Below are 23,277 nucleotides of genomic sequence, written 5' to 3'. Positions count from 1 at the left end.
GTATGCTCGTCTGCCTACAAGGGCAATAAAAAAAAAAAAATACTCACTTCTAACTAACTACTTGCTTGGGCCGATCGCAAGAAGCTGTAATGGAATAAATTACTATAGATTAATCATCAGTTACCAGTATTTTATTTTGTGTAGCAAGTCAAACGAACGTTCCCAATTATCGTAAAGGGCCGGCCCGTATTACCTCAGAAGTGATAATGATGAAAACGAAATAAAAGTTATATATTTGAATAAGTTAATGAATGAGTACAAAATATATTTAACGAGTATGTATATATCGGCGTTAGGCAAGTAAAATAAAGTGAACGTAAAATAAAAAATATTTTTCCGTAAGAATCCGCGATAACGTAATTTAAATATAGAGTGTGTAATAAAAATGCTTCCGCAAAGTCAAAACCTGTCTGGGATATGATTTTACTTAAGGACGAAGGTGCAATTCTTAGTACAAAGCGAAAAATCGATATTTCTTTAGTACACGCTATGCGACCAGTTTCGAAAATCACATTATACAGTTTATTTGAATTTGATTTGAATACACTTTTCTGCATTCAACATGTTAATAAAAAGATAAATGTATGTAACGATCGTATGACCTAAGGCTTTAATTTAAAATACACCACAGTTTTCATGGTAATAGGCGATTTGACAGCTAGCTACAGTACCAAAATTCATGCATCAGAACTTGTAAAACGAAACTAAATATTACAATTATTTCTGTCGTAAAAAATATATATTTGATTCTGAATAAATGGGTACTAAAGACGTTACGATAGTTCGTTTAATTGTATTTATTTTTAAAGCTTGCCTGACTTGCAGCAACCTAAATATCCACCATCCAGATTTAGTTTTTGTAATATTTTGTACTGGGTTTGTAGATCCTCATTGTTATTAGCTTAATTTCAAAGCAAATGTATGGTATTTTGAATAATAGTGTAGTTCCTATTTTGGGATGGATATGGTTAGTGATACTAAAGCTTATTTCGTATAAAGGGGTAGTGATGAAAAACGATCAGTTGGAACGTTATGACGTTGCGTTATTCCTTAAATGAATGACAGATAATTTATTCCTAATTTTATATAAAAATAATTTAATATAATTTATATAACACAAAATCGGGTGTTAAAAAATAAATTTTGATTAATAATTGTGTGGGAGTTTCTTCTGTTAGATGCAATCCACTGTAAATTGTTGTTTCGCTTAGGTTTGTATAATTAGACAGGCAAAGGGAACATAATCCATAGAGCAGAAACTTGTAACAATGTTAAAAAAAAAAAATTTTTGTTTTTCGTCTATTTGTTACTTTGTTATCAACGCATAATGTGCGAACATCATTAATTTTGAAGAGCTGCGTAATCTTGTCTGGGAAACCTAGACGCGAGTTTTACTTGCACTTATCCGGTTTTTTTTAATAGTTCAAGTTTGCGGACATTCATGCACGTTATAGTTTATAATGACGTTAATAATAGTTATAAAAGGTGTAGTAAAAACTAACAAACAATGCCCAAATTGGGTAACACAAATTTAATAAATATTAATTATCTTTAACAGGCCTAAAGACAAATACATACATTTAACACGGGATGTGAACTACCAATCCGATAAACACATTTTGAGCACAACGCCGGCTCGCGCAGAGGCAGCCTGCAGCTATGATTTAGACGCCACCGACATAGCTTGGCTGAAGCTGCTCAATTCCGAACGAGCCAGAGCTGGAGCCGCCCCCATCAACGAAGACCAGCTCGAGAAAGTAATTGAAGAGTTAGAGGTAAGTGTTCTATTTTTTTAATTTACTCCCAAGAAACTCCGAAGTCAATGTTAAAATTTTAAGTTTCATTTTAAACCACGAGTTGAGGACTTCCGAAGAACCTCTCACCCGAAATATTTCTCTTTTTAGCATAGAAAATAATGAATATTTTCCTGTTCCAAAATAATATCCGAATTATTATACAACTAGCGACCCGCCCTCGCTTCGCTTCGGAAACTGTAATTTATTATTGATTTATCCACCATTTACATATAAACCTTCCTCTTCAATCACTCTATCTATTAAAAAAACCGCATCAAAATCCGTTGCGTAGTTTTAAAAATTTAAGCATACACAAGGGCAGACAGATATAGGGACAAAGAAAGCGACTTTGTTTTATACTATGTAGTGATACCAAAACAACAATTTCCTACTCTGTGACACTTACTGTTGCCCTAAATAGCTCTTTAGTTGAGCTATAATCATTGTGTATTACACACGTCCTAGCTCACGTCTAATAACTAAATTATAAACTCATGTGCGCCAACGTGTAAAACTCCTCACTGCTCTGGTCCTGCTCTGAAGTAATTATGAAAGTGTTTTCCATTACATAGTTACCCATTATGTTAAAATTATAGAATTAAATGTTGCTTCGTATCGTGCAATATGTTCAGAACTCTCAAAAAGGTACAATGTATTCATTCTCATTTGTAAAGTTTAACTTAAAATATTGGATTAATACATTCACAATCTGAAATATGTATCAGATATAAATCAAGCTGCAATTAGCAATGAGTCGAGTTTTGGTCGCGTATTTTACGGAACAGAAGAGAGCAATTTAATTTCATCGTTTCACGTACTCAAACGAGGTGCGTTAGTGTGTGGTCATTTCGGTACGGTAATATCAAAAAAGTCGATTAGAATAGTTAGTAGTGTTAGTAAAAAACTAGTGTCAAATTGGTACTGATAATTTGAGTTCGACGGCAGTTAATATGATATTTTTAAAATCTTGGAAGTTTTTATTTTTATTTCTAGTTTTACTATAAAAATTTAAGCATTAAAATATTTCATTATTAAATATTTCAGATCTCCATGCTAAAGCTTCGTACTAGCCAAAGAATCACAAGGTTGTTTTAATATAAAATACAGTCGAGTTTAATAAATACCATCTCGCATTAAATATAAGTCCTCATGAAGCCTCCTAAATTTTACAATTATTAATTTCTCAATAAACCGTTACCTAATGGGTAGTTTGAAATTTTTGTCGAACTAAAATGTCCTTTATTGCTTGCGATGAAGTTCTGAATTTTGATATATCTATTTGGATTCCTCGACTGATTCTTGTAAAAGCTTTCAGAAATGCGACTTGATTCTGTTCAGGCGTAAATATTAATATTTTACTAAGTACCAAATATGTAAGAACTACGAACACTCAGAATAACAACGCTTTTCAGTATCATTGTGAAATCTGTACTCTATACTAATATATAAAACAGTGGTTTTACGGATGTTCCGTTATAACTACTGAACCGTGCATCCGATTGACTTGAAACTTGGTATCCATGTAGAAAATACACGTACTTAATGGATAGGCTAATATTTATATGAGTGTTGGACTGCCTAATAATAATGACAATAAACAATAATGTTAACTTTAAATGCCCACAGAAGTGGGTGAGTACGGCTAGTTATTTATAGAACAAAAACCATTCAAAAACTTCAAAACCACTAATATCGCATTAGTTATTTAGGTTTTCAATGGTCTATTCGTTTGTTTATTCTTATTTATAACTAGCAACCCGCCCTCGCTTCGCTTCGAAAATTTTATTATTGATAGTTGAGTCCCGCGATGTTACCCGCGGTTGTTGTTGTAGCGCGGGTGACGCCGCGGGGCAAAGCTAGTCTAAAAAAGTAGCCTAAGTTACTCCTTATATAATTAGCTACCTGTCAGTGAAAGTCCCGTCAAAATCTGTCCAGCCGTTCCAGAGATTAGCCGGAACAAACAGACAGACAGACAGTAATAATGACAGTAAAATAATAATGTCAATTTTAAATGCCCAGCGAAGCGGGCGAGTACGGCTAGTATGTATATAAATGGCAAGAAATTCAAAACTGTTTGCAATTAGTAATAGATTTTAGCTCCGTAGTTTATTTCTGTACTTTGGGATTCTGTAGTGTACGTTTGTATGGATAAAATCCATTTCAATCTAAACCGCATTGGCAGGGAAGTCGCCTTCCTAAATTCCAGCGTTTCCTGTACATTTTATTTCTAAACGTTATTGCGGCTTCAAATTCAAGTTCCGCTTTCCGTCTTGGAATTCAACGAGATTTTAAATTGAATCTTGACTGCAGTCTGAAATGCTATTTAATAGGATGGCGCAGAAATGAAGTTAAAACATCACAAATCGCAAAAAGTTATTTTGGTTTTAATTTTCGTTCGGCGGGTAGTACGCTCATGAAAATTATTTAGTTATAAGGGTTTGTGTTCGCACTGTTTGTCTCATCTTGTATATTGCAGGTAGGACGTCCATTGTTTTTTTTAAATGCACCATCTTTGTATCGCTGTTCTGTCAGCGCTAAATTCGGAATATAATATAATATTATATTATAGTGGGAGCTTATCTAAATTTGGCTGTGTGAAACTGTGGTTTCGTTGTTAAACACCCGATACGTGTAATTGTAGTGAGATAAGGTGCAGACCAATATCCACGTTATTTACTCAAAAATCATCGAAATTTATCTAGTAGTCGTTGTGGAGTAACGCATAAGACGGTCGTTGTTCTCGTATCGAGTAAAGTTTTGATATTCCGCAGGCATGTACCAATTTTTGCCCAGAGATATAGCTCACTGAGTTTCTCGCCCGATCTTCTAAGTGGGTCGCGTTTCCGATCTGGTGGTTCTGCGAAGCACTGCTCTTGCTAGGGTCAGTGTAAGTAATACTCCGGTTTGAGCCCCGTGAGCTCACCTACACACGTTAGGGCGAAGCTGAAATAGCCTCTCAAGGCTATCAGCATAGGTAGCAAAAAAAATATCTGTAAGAATGTACATACTTGATACGCGATGTCTGGGTAACCACTTTAGAGCTTGTAGACCGTGAGCTCGGTCATTCATCTGCGCAATGAAAAATACAGATTTTACATATTATATTTTGAAGCCTTTGGTGTTTGGATCTTTCCTCTTGTCTGTTTGCTCCAATTCGCTCAAGTGTCGGGGTAACGTAAGGCAGGGCGTGTTCATTTATCTACCCATTTACGTGGAAAAGGGTTCTGTCGAATCCTATAGACACCACTGGTCTATTATTGCAACCAAATAAATTTCGGAGCATATGCTTTTAATTTTTTTTTCGTTTTCTTTTCTTAAATTCTAAAGAATAATCTCTGCCTCCTAGATAAATCGCTCTAAATTTGGTTTACTATCTTGTGACGTTACAAATTGGAGTTCTAATTATGTTTGTTTGCGACGTCCGTATGCAATAGTGAATATTATTACAGCACTGGGATATTACGTTAAGAAAATCATGTGACTAGAAGGAATCGTTTTGGAAAGGTTACGTAGGCTACGTGATTTTTTCAAACAAGTAAAATTAACAAGTTAATATAACTTAAATTATTATTTAACTTTACTTTTAAGTTATTTTATTTGTTGGATATAATACTGATTTTGAAATAAAAGAATTGTGCTCGGGGTTAATACGAGGGGAAACTGTATTGTATGTGTGAGGTATAAAAGTATGCAGGGTGCAGCTGATTCGAAGATTATTAGCCCAAAATATGTTTGTTATAGGACTTTCGATCTGAAAATTATGCACTGCTCCTCTTATAATAGATTATAATAATTGCTCCAACTTCTCGACTTTCGCAATATTTCTCGACCTTCTGAGACGATGTGATCATTTTATATGATAACATTTTGTCGGAAAAGAATAAACATATTTAACATATTCATATTATAATTTGCGTTATTCCTGGTGGTAGGACCTCTTGTGAGTCCGCACGGGTAGGTACCACCGCCCTGCCTATTTCTGCCGTGAAGCAGTAATGCGTTTCGGTCTGAAGGGTGGGACAGCCGTTGTAACTATACTGAGACCTTAGAACTTATATCTCAAGGTGGGTGGCGCATTTACGTTTAGATGTCTATGGGTTCCGGTAACCAATTAACACCAGGTGGGCTTGTGAGCTCGTCCACCCATATAAGCAATTAAAAAAAAAACAACCGGTGTACATTAGAACAACGGAGAGGTCGTGGTCCGATGTACTGAATGAATAAATGCTCGGCAAGGTCCGGTTCGTTACATGTCTTACAGTTCTGGCTGTGACCCTAACCATCAATATCCGAGATACCGGTTATGTGAGAGGGGGGATTAGCCATCGCATCGTTCTATCTGAGAGCACATTTGACCGCTGATAGTCTTTATTCCGTTGGTGTCACAAATATCGCGAATCCTTTTAGGCTTACGTATGTACGTGGCTCTTTGAAGGCGGCAACGTTGGCGAATAAACACGAAATTTAGTTTACTTGTTCCTTGTACTTGTAGACCTAAGGTCCAAAATAGTCCATTGCTACATGAAGTTATATTCTTTACGTATGCTGCAAACTAGGTGAATGAATATATCCATTTCTGTAGAAAGGTAAGACACATCTTTGTTTTAACATACTTGTTGTGTCAAATTATTGTCGAAGTAGAATATATATGAACAAGCAAAATTAATTACCCATTTCTTGTGTTTGTTAACCGATTTTCTTATTATTATTTTTTGTACCTATTTAACTTTATCCATGGGCGACGGTAACCACTCAACATCAGGTGGGCCGTATGATTGCTTACAAGGGCAATAAAAAAAAAACTGCACAGTAAATAAATATAAATGTTGAGGTGTCAGTAATCATGATCATTGTGTGAAGACTACTTAAGGTAAAAGATCCTGCCAATCACTCAATCTTGTTTGTTAAACTTAATTAAAATGTTTAGCATTTGTGACACTGAAATGTTTTAAAGAACCGACTATGTATAGACAGTTGCTTTTTTTTTTTTTTTTTTATTGCTTCTATGCACTTCACCGGAAATTCTAATAAGATTCAACTCGTCTCGACTTCGTATTTTGTAAGGATAAAAAATTGCAAAACGGTGTATGTTATTTATTTCGTTATAATGAAATATATTTTTTACGATTAAAAATATGTATGCGAAAATTCATATAAAAAAAATCTTTATATAAGTTAAATATAAACACTGCCCTGGTACGCTGCTACTGTGCCTAAATTTAACATGGGGTGAAAATCTATTTGGTTTAAGCGATATATTCGCCTAATACGCGACATTTATCTTTGTAATTAAAGGTCCGTCTTATTTGGTATTAATTAGCATCAACAATTCGATGATTTTAATTAAACTTCAATTATGTTATAGCTGAAGAAGTTTTTTTGTCATGACATTTTTTCCAACTATTAATTTTTAAATGGCTCTCCTGCAAAGTTGTAAATGTGTCGCTTAAACCAAATAGCCTTTCACTCCTCTATATGAAGATTTGTTGAACCGCTTCCCGCGATGCCTAAAGTTTACGTTTAAAAAGTTCACGTAAGTGCAAGTAAGCAATACTAGTTCAGAAATTTCGACTCCTTAATTGAATGAAGTAAAGAACATTAATTTAAAAAAAAAAAACCGTGTTCTCAGGTGAAATATTAAAATATTACTGTAAAAATAATTGGGCGCCAAAAAAATAAAAATTTCCCACTTAAGTATTTGTATATTTTTCGTAAGAACAACCCAATAATCAACTAACAAATTTTTGTAGGTATTACATTGATAATGATAACATAATATTATATCTGGGACATAGAACACTTATATCCATGTCCAGTGCTATCACGCGAAAAATAGTAGTAGGTAGGTTTGAGACAAGTCGTACACCATTTTTTCTTCGGAATGTAGTTATTACTCTTCATTAAATCATTTGTACATTTTTCGATTGTATAAAATACATGATATGGATCATACACATCTTAAATGCCCTCTGTGATTTTGTTAATAAGGTAAAGTTCGATGAGCAAACTTATCTATGATTAGTCTGTGCGAACTGATATATGTCAGAATATAATGTTAATTTGAAAATTATAAAATACGATTGAACTACTAAATTGTTTCTAATTATGCACGTCCTAACAGGTTATGGGCCCAGGACGTTTGCAGAAAGTGAAATAGAAATGATTTAACGATTAATTGTTTTAATAGGCGTAATCCGTTGTGTCAATTATTTCCTGATTTTTTGAAGTTGAAGAAACTACAAAATGACTTCTAATATTAAGATTGATCGACTTACGGGTGATAACTATGACACCTGGAAGATTCACATGCGAGCTATTCTGAAGAAGAATGATTTGTGGGAATACGTATCAGGAAAAATACCTAAACCAATACATTCAGATTCTAAATATTCTGAATGGAATAAAATGGACGGAAAAGCCGAATCGGACATATTATTAGCTGTCAGTCCGAGCGAGTTAATTGCACTGGATGGTTTAGACTCCTCTAAAGCAATATGGGACAAGTTGAAATCTATGTATGAGTCAAGCGGGCCAGCGCGAAAAGCGTCATTACTAAAGAGACTTGTATTAAACCGTATGCCAGAAGATGGAGACATACGAAAACATATTTCTGATTTTTTCGACTGTGTTAAAAAGCTTAAAGAAATCGGATTGATAGTGATAGATGAGTTGCTTGCTATTTTATTACTTTATAGTTTACCGGATTCGTTCTCAATGTTTCGAACAGCAATGGAATCGCGTGATGATTTACCATCAACTGATGTACTGAAAGTGAAGATTATCGAGGATTATGAAGGTCGGAAGAGTAAGATAATAGACCAGAGGGCTATGTTCGTCAAGCGTATCAACATTAAATCAAATGCCAACCCGAAGAAGAACTTCGAACAGCACACAAATAAAAACATTGAGTGCTATCGTTGCGGTCGTCTTGGGCATATGGCGAGAGAGTGCAGAACTAAAAACGTGAGTAAGCTTAAACAAAGCTCACATAAAGCAGAATGTAATAGTGATGATGAGCACAAGACAAATATGTTAGTAAGTACCACCAAAGAGGTGATGATAGCCGAGCAGAGAGCTCCTGTATGGTGTATTGACAGTGGATGTACGGGACATATGTGTAACAACAAACAATTGATTAAAGATTTTACTCGAGTTGATACAGACTTGAATTTGGCTAATGGTAAAACTACAAAAATTAGCGGCTCAGGAAAAGTCAGTATTATGGTAGACACAGGCAGCGAAAAGCGCCATGTTGATATTAAAAAAGTGTTCTACGTGTCGGATCTACGAACCAATTTATTATCAGTTGCGAAGATTACAGATCACGGGTTTGAAGTTCGCTTCAATAAAAAATATGCAATTGTCATAGATGACAATAATAAGGTTCATATGCGAGCGGATCGAGTTGGTAACTTATACCACGTTCGAATGAGCCAAGATGATGTCAATAATGTTGAAATGGTGAAAAAACCTATAGATATGTGGCACGAGCGCCTCGGCCATCTTAACGAGCGTGATTTGAAGGCAATGGCGAAAAATGGCCTTGTCCATGGCCTATCATTGAAGGACAACGAAAAATTGTCAGAGTGTGAAATATGTATAAGTGAAAAACAGACATGCACGCCTTTTTCTAAAGGAAGCGAAGATCGTACAAGTGAACTATTGGAGATCGTGCATACTGATGTGTGCGGACCAATGAGACAACAGTCTATGGGCGGTAAAAAGTATTTTGTCACGTTCATCGACGACAAATCAAGATGGTGTGAAGTATACTTTATTGCTAATAAAAGCGACGTACTTCAAGTTTTCAAAGATTACAAGGCTTACGTGGAAAAATTGACAGGAAAGAAGATAAAAAATCTACAATCCGATAACGGTCGAGAATACATTAACAAAGACTTTGATGATTTCTTGAAAAAAGAAGGAATAAGACGGAGGTTGACGGCACCTTATACGCCTCAGCAGAACGGGATTTCGGAGAGAAAGAACAGGACACTGCTAGAGATGGCCCGTTGTATGATGCGTCAGGCGGGAAGCCCTCCTGTTTTTTGGGCTGAAGCAATTAATACTGCTAATTACATAAGGAACCGGTGCCCAACTGCAGCTCTTGATGGTCAAATACCATTTACCCTGTGGAAAAGAAAGAAACCTACCGTAATCTACATGCGCTTGTTTGGATCGAAAGCGTATTATAAAAACAAAGGAACGCAGAAGGGAAAATTCGAATCAAGTTCAGAGCTTGGAATATTTATGGGCTATGATACTGAGTCTAAAGCTTACAGAATACATGATCCTAAGACTAGAAGGATCGTCATTTCTCGCGATGTGAAGTTTATGAACGAGACAGCATTCTGTCATGAGTATAAAGAAATACGAAATGATGAAGAAGAGAGTTTTGATGATTCGAAGATAGTCGTTGAATTGAAAGGACATGATCAGAAGAAGGAAGATCGAAAAACAAACCCCATGAGAGGGAGAGGAAGACCAAGGATAGTTCGTACTGGCTTAGTGGGAAGACCGCGCAAAGAGTATAAACCAGCTACTAACAGTACAGAGAGTGAAACTGAATCGGAGTATGAAGTAGATAATGAAGAAACGACAGCTGGAATTGCGATTATGGAACCTAAAACATGGAAAGAAATAGAAAAGACTGATGACGAACCTGAATGGCGAAGGGCTTTAGAAGACGAGTATTTGGCACAATTAAAGAATGTTACATGGGAAATAGTCCCACGACCGAAAAATAGAAAAGTGATTGGTAGCAGATTTGTATTTCAAACAAAGAATACAGGGAAGAAAGTACGGCTTGTTGCAAAGGGATGTTCTCAAAGGCCAGGGGAGGATTTTTCCGAAACCTTTTCTCCTGTTGTAAGGTCTTCATCTGTGAGACTCATAGCTGCAGTGTCAGCTGAGTTAGGATTAGAGATGCATCAAATGGATGTAGTAACAGCTTACTTGAATGGTACTCTCGAAGAAGATGTATTCATGGAAATACCAGATAAACTATCAGATGTCTTAGAAAGTGTACTAGCAAACCAAAATATTGGATCAAAAAGGAATATTATAAGAGATAAGAATATACTTCATACAGCTAAACGCTGGAACGAATCATTGAATGAGTGTGAGAATAATGTGTGTTTGTTAAAGAAGTCTTTGTATGGTTTACGTCAATCAGGATTACAGTGGCATAAAAAGTTAGTAGGAAGTTTGAAGAATATTGGTTTTGAAGCATTACCACAAGAACCTTGTGTGTTTGTTGCGCAAAGGGATGAAAAAATGATGTTAATTGCTATTTATGTAGATGACATTATCCTAGCTACTAATGATGAGGTGTGGTTGCATGATGTTAAGCGTCAGTTATCTAATTCCTTTGAAATGAAGGATATGGGCAAAATCAGTACTTGTTTGGGTATCGAATTTTCACGTGATAAGGAGCATAGAGTGTATTTAAAGCAAGGTGCGTATATAGATAAAGTATTAGAGCGTTATGGTATGAGTGATTGTAAACCTATATCAACACCTATGGATGTGAACGTTAAACTAGAAAAACCCAACAGTGTAAACAATGATGTTATGAGTCAGTACCCTTACCAGAACCTTATAGGTGCCCTTATGTATTTGGCTGTATCTACCAGACCGGATATAGCTTATACTGTAAATTATTTAAGCCAATTTAACACTAATTATGATGTACAGCATTGGAAGGCAGCTAAGCGAGTGTTGAGGTATTTGAAAGGTACATCAACTTTCGGCTTAATGTATGAAAGGACAGGTGTACCATTGTTTGGTGTAGTTGATGCAGACTGGGGTGCAAATACGATCGATCGAAGGTCATATTCCGGTTTTGCATTTATTTTAGCAGGTGCCCCAATTACCTGGGAAGCACGAAAACAGCGTACCGTTGCATTATCGAGCACAGAAGCCGAGTACTTGGCGCTTTCTGAAGCAACTAAGGAAGCTATGTATCTCAGAAATGTGGTAAATAATATTGGTGTAAAATGTGGTTGTGTGACATTATTTAATGACAACCAGGGTGCTATGAAGCTTGCACAGAGTAGAAGCTATCATTCTCGCACTAAGCATATTGATGTTAGACACAATTTTGTTCGAGATATGTGTGAACAGAGTGTGATTGATTTGAAATACTTGAGTACAGACAAAATGCCTGCTGATATTTTGACCAAGGGCTTGTGTGGGACGAAGCATTATGAATGCATGAACAATTTAGGAATAATGGAATAATCATAATTGTCTGTGATGTCTGTAGTTAAGAGCTCACGACTTTGAGGGGAGGTGTTAATAAGGTAAAGTTCGATGAGCAAACTTATCTATGATTAGTCTGTGCGAACTGATATATGTCAATATAATGTTAATTTGAAAATTATAAAATACGATTGAACTACTAAATTGTTTCTAATTATGACTTCCTTTGATTAGGCATAAATTCTTGATTGGCTTTCTTCAAAAGTTACTTTATTATGCGATCCAACAGGTTCTGTTCCAGTCTGTGATCGAGGTGGCCCAGAAAACAAATTTTCCCTTACTAAACGACGACTAATAAAACAGCCCCTACACTACGATGTTGTCAATTAATGAATAATAAATACATATAAATAACAATGTGACTGAGTAATTAATTGGTCATGAAGGGAATTATTAAAAAATAAACGTGATCCTACCGTGTAATAATGCTTTAAACTACTTACTAAAATAAAATAAATTTTAACCTTTTTGAAGAGTGTTTGTAATTTAATTCGCGAATTAATGCTTTATTTTGAAAACTAGCGACCCGTCCTCGCTTCGCTTCGGAAACATTAAAACACACATGAAACCAAATTAAAAACAAATAATTTTTTTTTTTTAAAAGTAGCCTATGTTCATCAGGGACAATGTCGGCTTCTAATGGAAAAATAATTTTTCAAATCGGTCCAGTAGTTTCGGAGCCTATTCGAAACAAACAAACAAACAAATCTTTCCTCTTTATAATATTAGTATAGATATCACTATTAAAATACTATAATTTAGTAGATGTATAGTGTATCTAAAGGAGCTAAAAATCTAACTAAGCACTAGATTGGATGCAGGAAATGCAGTGAGGTCGTCGAACGCTTTGTCCGACCTCGTTACAGTAATTGGTCATTCAGCAAAGATGTCCAATTGTTAACACACTCCCGAACGGGATGGAAAATGACCTGTTGATAAATCACGTAACCTTAGACATATTATTTTTATGTATTTACTAGCTCTTTCGAAATTTTAATTCTTAAAAGCAAGTCATTTTTGTTGAGAGATGAAAAATGGAATACAAATGAAAGTACTACAAAATATTGCAAAAGATCAGTTTTTATTTAACCAAATTCGTAGCCTATAGGATGAGACACCCACCCGGTCCATTCGTATCGATTCTTAGCTATGCGACTACACTGTCGTTCGAATCCCACAGATAGGTAATCATTTTTCTAATGAAATACGTACTTAATGTGTATTCACGAATGATTTCAACGTTGAAGGAATAACATCGCATAATAAAAATCAAATGCGCAGAAATTACAATTAGCCTAACTACAGGTAGACGAAGTAGTAATGCGCTAAAGGATGGGGCAGCAGTTGTATATTACATAGTGGGTGGCGGCATTTACGTTGTTGATGTCTGGGGACTCCAGTAACCACTTAACCCCAAGTGGGCTGTGAGCTCATCCGCCTATCTAAGCAGTAAAACTGCTAAAATATAACAGTCGCGGTAACTGTCCTAATTTAATTAAAACTACTATGTAACTATTGACTGATTATATCTTAACGTCAACTTGGCTGTTAAGTTGTTGCAACATAAAGTTAGAAAACAAAAACACTATTGTCTTGTTTTTAAAATCATAATTTATAAGATTATTACGTAAGAGCTGTTATGATTAATCGTCGACATGGTAAACCAGACAATTTTTTTTTTAAAAACTGCATTCGATTATTTAATTAAAGTATATAGACATATTTATTTATTTAACGATAATCCTCGTTTTGTAATTTTTTTCCATATCATTGAGCAAATAACGAAATATTTGCTATCACCTTCTTTTTAAAGACTGAAACTACCACCACCATCCTTACAGAACACGAAATTGATTAGGATTATTTTCTGTCAAAAAGATTGAACTTGTACAAAAAGCTAAATTTAAAATAATAAAGTACAAATGATATGTATAATTGGTGATTTGAATTGGTACTTTGGCGCGGCGTTCTACAAGTGTAATTAATGTTTTTTTCGAGAAAAGGTTCCTGATCCATTTATACATACATGGCGTTGCCAATGACAACCGTCGGGGTGCTCGAGTTATTCCCGGGCGGCTGGCGTTTATATACACAGACGGGCTATAATTATGTGGATCTGAAAGACTTATAGCCAGCCAGCCACATTATTCAGTCGCCGATATCAGGATCACTAATTTAATACTAAAAATTAATTTTGAACAGTAAGGTTTCCTCTGAAACCGAAAATAACATTTAGAAATGGTTTTTTAACAATTCATGTATGAATTGTTTTTTTTTTACAGAAAATGCTCAAGTTCATTTATATTTTAAAATAATTATTAATTCCAATTTTTCTTTCATGTAATTTTACTGAAAATGATAAAGTTTATTTTTAAGTGAAGGAATTCTCGTAATCTGGTTTTTATCTTAGTTGTTGAATGTACAAATCGCAAAAAATTGGGTTTTTCTCGTTGTGTTAAAAGAAAGGAGTTATTCTTAATGAATAATAAGAAACCTTTGGTAATAATACTCGTAGTCTTTAAAATAAATAATGAATCCTGCCTGGATAGGTTAATTAGTAATCGCGTTCCAGATTTGTCACCAGACCGTCCGCCACTGGAGCAGAGTTCATCCATACTGCCCAGCAGCACCACTGCGTTTATTCACAGTGCCTTTCCAATCTTTTTGTCAGGAGTCAATCGACTTTGGAATAAACTTTCTTTCTCGTTGTTTCCTGGGCTCTATGGTTTATCTTTCTTCAAACGAGGTTTGAAGGTGCAACGGCCTGCATAGTTGACGTTTATGAGCGATAAACACTCACTATCACGCAGGTAATTTGTCTACGTACAAGAATTAATCCTTAAAAATTTGCTTAGTCCATCTACCTGTCCATATTACAGCCATTGAAAATTAGTTCAATGAAATGATTGCCCAGATTATATTCAAAGAGATTTTAAAAAAAAGGTTTTCTATGATTATCTATTGATGAAAATGAGCGTGTGTTAAAGTCATGAAGTATTCATGTAAATTATCTGCTATGTTTATGTTCATATGAAAACCTTAAAATAAAACATGAGAATATTTCTTTGGAAAAGTTATGTTCTTTGGAAAATTTATTCATTTCTTAACATTCTGTATTTTAAGTGTTTATTTTAATTTTGATTTCACTTGTCTGGGCTCACAAGTAATAATAGAGCAGTTTTTATGGCTTAACCTGGCGAGCAAATACGAAAAAAATATTACTTCCTAATTAATAATTAATTCAAATTAAAACGGAAACACTAATATAAAGGATATTTCTTGGGCTTCATTCCATAATGCTAATATTGTTAAAATTCAGAACATATTCAGATATACTAAAACATCTCTCCAACCTATAAGGTGCACTCGATTTGCAGCGAGACGCGCGCCTATCGACTCGGTTAGTGGCAAATACGTCGCGTCACAACTGCGTTCTAGATTATTTTAAAATGTAGTGTCCGCGAAGTACGATTGCGTGCATAATGAGAAAATTCATACACCTGTTACAAGTAGACGTTAAATCGACAATTAATAAACATTCTGTGTAAATTGCAACAGGTCAAGGTTGTACAAAATGAGTGACGACCAGAGTTCGCTAATCGATATGCATATGTAACGTGCATCCGATTGCATACGTAGTGTTCCGTCGTGATAATTTAGATGGGAACTGTGATTGACGACAGATGAACAGGTGATTTATTACTTTGGACAGTGTGTGTACAGTTTATAATTTGATAATAAGATTCGCCGTGCTCTCTGTGGTTATTTTGTGTAGTAGTTTTGAGATTATGAGAGCGCGCCATTGTTTCAATTAAGTCTCGTAAACGTAAAGGCAATTATTACGTGTTGCTTCACGCCCTTTGACTTGCATCTTTTATTAGATTTGTACAGTTCCAATATTATTTTTACTGTTTCCGAGCACTAAAATTACTAATGTAAAATGTTTTTAGCTTTTATTAAAGTGCAAATATATCAATAAAAGCCTAAAAAGCCTTTAGGTAAATTAAAATTCATTCAATCAATATTTGGTAGAAGAAGTCATAGTACATTTTGTGACTTTTCATATTTAATTTTCGCCTAATGTATTTAAACTTCGTCAAGATCAATTTAAATACAGACATCACGAAAAATTAAGAAAATATACCTATTTTCACGGAATTTTAATAAATAAAATATATTATTATTAAACTGTAAACATATTAATCGTCCGTAAAGTGTTTGAAACGTAGGAACTTTTAAATGAAAAATAGTAAGGGCTAGATTAAATCGTCAAATTATGTAGTTTAATAATATTGAATTTTATGACTTGAGAATATCAGGTAAGACTAGAACCTGCTTTGAAGTATATAACAGATATATAGGAATGTACACAATAGGAAGAAACTGCGTTTTTAAAGTTACTTTATTAAAAATAATATTAAATTATCAAATAACATAGACCCATTGTCACTATAAAGCTATTTCAGGAGTCAATTTCTTCTGCAAAATTTTGTTGAATAAAAAACACGTCTCCCGGTTGTCGGAATTAGACTATAATTAATTGAAATTATAAGTTTCTGCACTATTATGATTCTATTGTCAAAGTCTATGTTATAATCACAGATTTGGCCAAGACTATACTTTAGACCAATATTAATAAAGACAAACAATATTTACTTAGTTCTCAATTTGACCACAGATTATAAGCAATAAGAAAAGTTTGTTAATAAACAAATAGTATGCATACGTGTGTGTGTCAAATACATGGTAGTATGTGTAATGTTTGTTTTTATTGATTTAATGTATGTTTTATGCATAATTAAAAAAAATACTAACATTCTGCAGTCCTTCTCTATATTCTCTATAAGTAGGAGAAATTTCATACGCCTCCATCCGCGAAATTTTCGTAAAAAAGGGTACAACGTTTTTGCTTCATGTATTAATATATAGATACTGAATATATACACGAACGGAAGCATAGAAAGATACTTAAACTTTTTTTTAAATTTTAATGTGATCAACCCGTCAATTTGTTTCTCTTATCTCATTCGTTGCTAGCATTTTCTCAATATGATCATATCTGCAAATCAAGGAAAGCTTAAGTGATTTTATGCTATATCTTATGTTTTTGGCATCTTGCCATTTCTAGTGAGAGATTATCATCGAAAATAATTCATGATGTTTTGCAATATTACGTTTTTACTGAAAATTATGATGAAAAATGATAATATCCGCTGGTGGTCGGAAAATATCATACTTGAGATACGCCGATGATACTACCCTCTTGGCGTCAACCAGAGACGAAATCGAGGTGCTTCTTCGCCGGCTGGAGACCAAAGCGTTGGATTTTAGACTTGCGATCAATCGTGATAAGACCAAAATGATGATCGTAGATCGTGCTAACATCAACCAACCGGAAGTCCAACATATAGCGGGATGCGAGGTAGTTAATAGCTATGTATATCTAGGCTCCACTATCACCAACGCTGGAGGCTGCGAAGATGAGATTCGAAGACGTTGCGCCGTAACAAGATCCTCAGTTGAGAGGCTAACAAAGATTTGGAGAGACCGCAGAATAACCAAAAACATAAAAGTTCCGTTAATGAGATGCCTGGTCTTTCCAATCTTTCTGTATGGGGCTGAGACGTGGACGCTGAGGATGCCAAGACCGTCGTAAGATTGACGCACTGGAAATGTGGTGTTGGAGACGTCTCCTCAGAATTCCGTGGACCGCGCACCGTACCAACATTTCGATCCTGAAAGAGCTCAACATCAAGGAGAGACTATCGTCAGCAGTCCAAATACGAATCCTCAAGTTCTTCGGGCACATGACTCGTAATGAGGACTCCATTGAGCGGTTGGTGGTGCAAGGGAAAGTCGAGGGCAAAAGATCTCGCGGACGATCTCCAACACGATGGACTGATCTCATAACATCTGTGACTCACTCCAACATAAATGATTGCTCTCACTCTGCGAAACATCGTGCCACATGGCGTCGCATCGCGAGAGCATCGGTATCGCAGGACCCGACTGATGCATGACCACGACCACTCTGTCAAGAGTGTATGAAAAGGAAGAAGAACTTACAATGAAGGTTTGTTTATGTTGACAATTTCCAGATCAATGTCAACCTAACCTCGGATCTCAAGTATCTCTAATTAGCCATCAATATGTCCTCCCTCCACCCACAAGACGCCTGTCACCTGCAAACTTTATTATATTGTGTGAAATTGATACTTTCTATCTAATGACGTACAAAGCATTTTCTCAATTAGAAAGAAGATAATACAATATGTGCACAACACATTTATACAAGCTAGGTAGCTACCTTAGAAAAAAAAACCGTGCGTAGGTGTCCAAGCACTCTTGAAGGCTTTAGTTTCTTCAATAATTCAGTACTCTGGTAGCTTTCTGCCGTGACGAACGCTTATCTGGTCGGATAAATAAGCTTTGTAGTCGTATAGTATTCTGTGAACTTGACGTGTGGCTGATTACTGCGCGTCGCGTCGTATTGTGTTTACCTGCGCTTTTCTAGTTAAGGTGATGTATTTTGTAATCAACCCAATGTTTTTTTTTGTTGTTGTTATAAATTTGTATAATAATTGTCAGTTTTTCTTAGGAGGTCGTTGTGTATAGTGAATAGTTTAATAATATTCCTATTGCTACAAAGGAAATTGAAAACGCATTGTCGGAAATGAGAGTCGGGTGCATCCGGTATTGTGTGTGTCGCTTTAGGATTTTGCACAAAATAAATAGCATTGATTTCTCTGTTAATATTAATTCAATACTAAGGTTCTGCTGGCGTTTAATTGTTTCGAATAATGATTTACTCGAAAATATGAGCTCCGACAGTGGGTTAGTGGAATCTGACTTTTTAAATACCATAGGGGCGGACCCCTATTGTAATCTATACATATAAATAAAATTGGAGTGTCTGTTTGTAATATTGAAATAATAGCTTTTTACTACATGCATATACGGTACATATACCAAAATAACATTTTTTACAATTTTTGTGTCTGTCTGTCTGTTTGTTCCGGATAATCTCTGGAACGGCTGGACCGATTTTGATGGGATTTTCACTGACAGATAGCTAATGATATAAGGAGTAACTTAGGTTACTTTTTTATACTAGCTTCGCCCCGCGGCGTCACCCGCATTTATTGTTGTAACATCGCGGGACTCAACTATCAATAATAAAATTTAATGTTTCCGAAGCGAAGCGAGGGCGGGTTGCTAGTTGTAAATAAGAATAAACAAACGAATAGACCATTGAAAACCTAAACAACTAATGCGATATTAGTGGTTTTGAATGGTTGAAGTTTTTGAATGGTTTTTGTTTTACAAATAACTAGCCGTACTCACCCGCTTCTGTGGGCATTTAAAGTTAACATTATTATTTATTGTCATTATTATTAGGGAGTCCAACACTCATATAAATATTAGCCTATCCATTAAGTACATGTATTTTCTACATGGATACCAAGTTTAAAGTCAATCGGATGCACGGTTCAGTAGTTATAACGGAACATCCGTAAAAACCACTGTAGATTTATATATTAATTAAGTTTAGAAAGTATAGATACCGTCTCTTAGAATCACCACGTAAATAATGAAATACGTACTCAACAAATGTTCTCGATTGACTTCCACGGTGAAGGAATAACATCGTGTAATAAAAATCAAACCCGTAATTACGGGTGGTAGGACCTCTTGTGAGTCCGCCGGGGTAAGTACCACCACCCCGCCTATTTCTGCCGTGAAGCAGTAATGCGTTTCGGTTTGAAGGGTGGGGCAGACGCTGTAACTATACTTGAGACCTTAGAACTTATATTTCAAGGTGGGTGGCGCATTTACATCGTAAATGTCTATGGGCTCCAGTAACCACTCTTAACACCAGTTCGGCTGTCAGCTCGTCCACCCATCTAAGCAAAAAAAAAACTAAATGCATAATGTGAAATATCGTGAAGTTAAGAAATTTAATCCTTTTGATAACATGTTTTCGCTTACGATGCACTGGCTTCATGTAGGTACCTTGCTTATATTGGAAATGCGCTGACAGATTCTAGGAACTCACCTAAGTTTTATACGTTGAAACGCGGATCATCATAAAATGTTTTGTTAGTTCGTTCTCAGATTTAATATCCCTCGAGTATCATATTCTTATTATTCAAAGGTTGCATTTATACAGGTATACGATTCTTGGATCTTGATTTTTATTTTATGAAATTATGAAGAAGCTCTGCAATTTAATGCTTGAATACTCAATAAGATATCGTACTTATTAGTGGACGATCGACAATAGACTTTTAATTGGACTAAAAACGACTCAGAATTTGTCATATACAAATTTTCTTCAGTAATAAATTAAGAAAAGAAAATAGGAACTTGTCACATCGCAAAATTCAGATGTAAGAAATCTACAGAAGTGTTTAAACTAGTTTTCAGGCAGGTTATATATATCCTATAGATATTTATCTTTTTCGTGTCGCTTTTCAAGTGTAAATTTCGTTTCATCGAATTTTAAATCACAACGGAAAATTTTGAGTCAACTTCCTTAATTGAAAAGCATGACACGTCACATTCCCTTTCGAGAATCTAAATTCGTATCGTCTTTAACGCAAGATAAAGAATTCGTGAGTCTCTTAATGAAAATCAACCCATAGACGAGTAACTTCTCTTTATAGAAACAATTTCTATAATTAAGTTACCGTTTGTAGGATCCAAACTTTCATTTGCACTGACAACCATCCAGACAACCAATGCATTCTTAGAACCTGACAAATAGAGAATCAAGACCGACGTATCGACAAAATGCTTATCTTTACGTTTCTATTCACAGCTAACTCAATTCAAAGTGTAGATCTTTTCATTGTTTTTCATTGTTTCGTAACGACGAAGCGTTTTAATTAGCGTTAAACTACTTATCTTCTTATCTTCTACACTACTTATCTTCTTAGTGCTGTTTGTTTGCATCATCATTTATTATTTCCATACTGTTGATGTATTATGTGTATGTAAGTATATTAGTATGTATTGTGTGTAAGTATGTATATTGGTATATAATAATAAGTATATATTTCATATTATATGTAAACGGTATATATTTTGTTTATTGTATGTATATATTTTCTATAACGTATTATCTATAGTACACCGCAACATACCTGCTATATTTTTTTATATTTTCCAGAATTTCTATAAATTATACGGTTGTCTGGAAGAGATCGCTTTTAGCGATAAGACCGCCTATTGTACAAATTTATCTGTTTTCTGATTGTTTTTTTGAATGTAAATTGTGTTTTGGTGTGCAATAAAGTGTATTCTCTCTCTCTCTCTTCTCTTAAAATAAACGCAGAATTATGTATTTCGAATATAAACGATAGCACAGTTTCAGTAAAATAGGCCATACATTCCATAGAAAATATATCGCCCTAGAATTATATTTGTTTTTCCTGGGATACATGAGACAATAATTCGTTGCACTTCTATACGAAATTTTTTATTGTTTTCATATCTTTCTACTACTTTTTATTATTTTCTATTGTATTTCTAGCATATATCTTTATAGTATATTTATGATGGGACTTACCGTAATACAGTGCTTGAGATTAGAATTCCTTTGTTTGAGTGTTGCATTGAAGTTTTGATATGTATAGACTCCGGTAACCGTACAACTATAGGTAGGCTGTGAGCTCATGCCGGATCTTCTCAGTGGGTCGCGTTTCCGATCCGGTGGTAGATTCTGCGAAGCACTGCTCTTGCTAGGGTCAGTGTTAGCAACCCCGGTTGAGCCCCGCGAGCTCACCTACAAACGTTAGGGTGAAGCTGAAATAGCCTCTCAAGGCTATCAGCATAGGTAGGGAAAAAAAGTGAGCTCCTAAAATAAAATTGCATCGAATAAATGTGAAATAAGAATGAACTCAATAATTACCTATTAAGATATTAAGTTGCAATATAAGTCTTTGGTAGCAGAATCCCTAAGGAAAATTACTTTTTTAACTGTGCATTATAATGTGACATTGTTTAATTGACAATTGATTGATTAATGAATTGATTGACAATTATTATTGAGTCAATAATCTCCGATGCGTTGAATATTTTGCAGTTTTCGTGATCATTCACGATCAGAATTTACTTGAGCATGGGCGTAGTGTTATAAAAGGAAATTCCTGTTTTTAGTATTTCTTTTGTTTCTTTAGTTCTTCTTATCAAATTTAGCTCGGTTTTTGTAGGAAGTGATTTTCGTACGTCAATTAAATAGGTATTAATTATCTTTTTTCTTTGCCGCCTACGTGTTTTTTATACGATAATTTTTCATACGTATTCAAAAGCATCCGGACTTGCTCGTAAAATATTCAAATAATTGTACAACAATTTGAGATTACTATTCCCCGATTACAAAGCAAAAGTCGTTCTTAACTCAATCTTGTTCCTATTATCTATGTGTTTTGTGATATTTTTCAGATTCGAACATGGGACAAAATTCAAGCTATAATGAAGTCTGAAGAGGGCCTCGGTATCGAGTACGACGAGAATGTAATTTGTGACGTGTGCCGATCGCCGGACTCTGAAGATGGAAATGAAATGGTGTTCTGCGACTCTTGTAATATTTGCGTTCACCAGGCTTGTTATGGCATAACTGTTATCCCCGACGGTAAGTACGAAGAGGCTACGAACTGTCAGTCAACCGACTGTCGCATCATCCATGCTGCCCACTAACAACAACACGAGGAGATCGGTATGATTGGACCGTAACTGTTCGATGTTCATAGCATTTGTGTCTTAAATTAGAACACACTGGCTGGGCTTACCACCGTTTTGAATCACATGAATGTAACTTCTATTACGAATATAATACACCTTTTAAAAACAATGTAATGGTTTCTTGTTAGTAAATAATAAAGAAAAACTTTTTACAGGCACAAATAATAAACAGAATTTATTTAATAAAAAAAAAAACAGTAAATAGCTTTAACTTCACTGCCCTTTGCTTTTTCGTGTTGATTAAATCTGCTCTTTTGAGTAGTTTCACTGTTGTGACAATTCACTTATACTTAATTACTTGGAACGGTCAAAATTCAAAGCATCGAATGTAAATTCACGTTACACATACGTAACGATATAGTACATATTGTTTTCGCAATTATAATTGAAAATAATATTGCTGTGTTGGTCTCGTGTGGTCTGTATTAACCAGTGTGACTGAGGTGTGAATATATTTGCAAAAATTTTTGAT

The 23,277-nt window shown here is 35.0% G+C and overlaps 1 protein-coding gene across 5 annotated transcripts in view; it reads left to right on the top strand.

Annotated features, from left to right (window-relative positions):
- rno (PHD finger protein rhinoceros) overlaps positions 1–23,277 on the top strand; it is a 44,159-nt gene that overhangs the window by 6,171 nt on the left and 14,711 nt on the right. For 3 of the 5 annotated variants that reach the window (XM_028180443.2, XM_028180456.2, XM_028180449.2), the window contains exons 4-5: positions 1,559–1,775; positions 22,506–22,695. In XM_028180443.2, coding sequence (XP_028036244.2) covers positions 1,559–1,775; positions 22,506–22,695 — 407 coding nt within the window. Of the gene's footprint in view, positions 1–1,558; positions 1,776–4,963; positions 6,383–15,416; positions 15,751–22,505; positions 22,696–23,277 lie in introns of those variants that run through there. The other 2 variants (XM_089727691.1, XM_028180464.2) reach the window with 2 other exon arrangements.

Source organism: Bombyx mandarina, chromosome 01 (genome assembly GCF_030267445.1).
Source record: "Bombyx mandarina strain Sakado chromosome 01, ASM3026744v2".
In the NCBI taxonomy this organism is placed as follows: domain Eukaryota; kingdom Metazoa; phylum Arthropoda; class Insecta; order Lepidoptera; family Bombycidae; genus Bombyx; species Bombyx mandarina.
The sequence above is the reverse complement of the archived record's forward strand: the minus strand, read 5'-3'. Positions and strand labels throughout refer to the sequence as shown.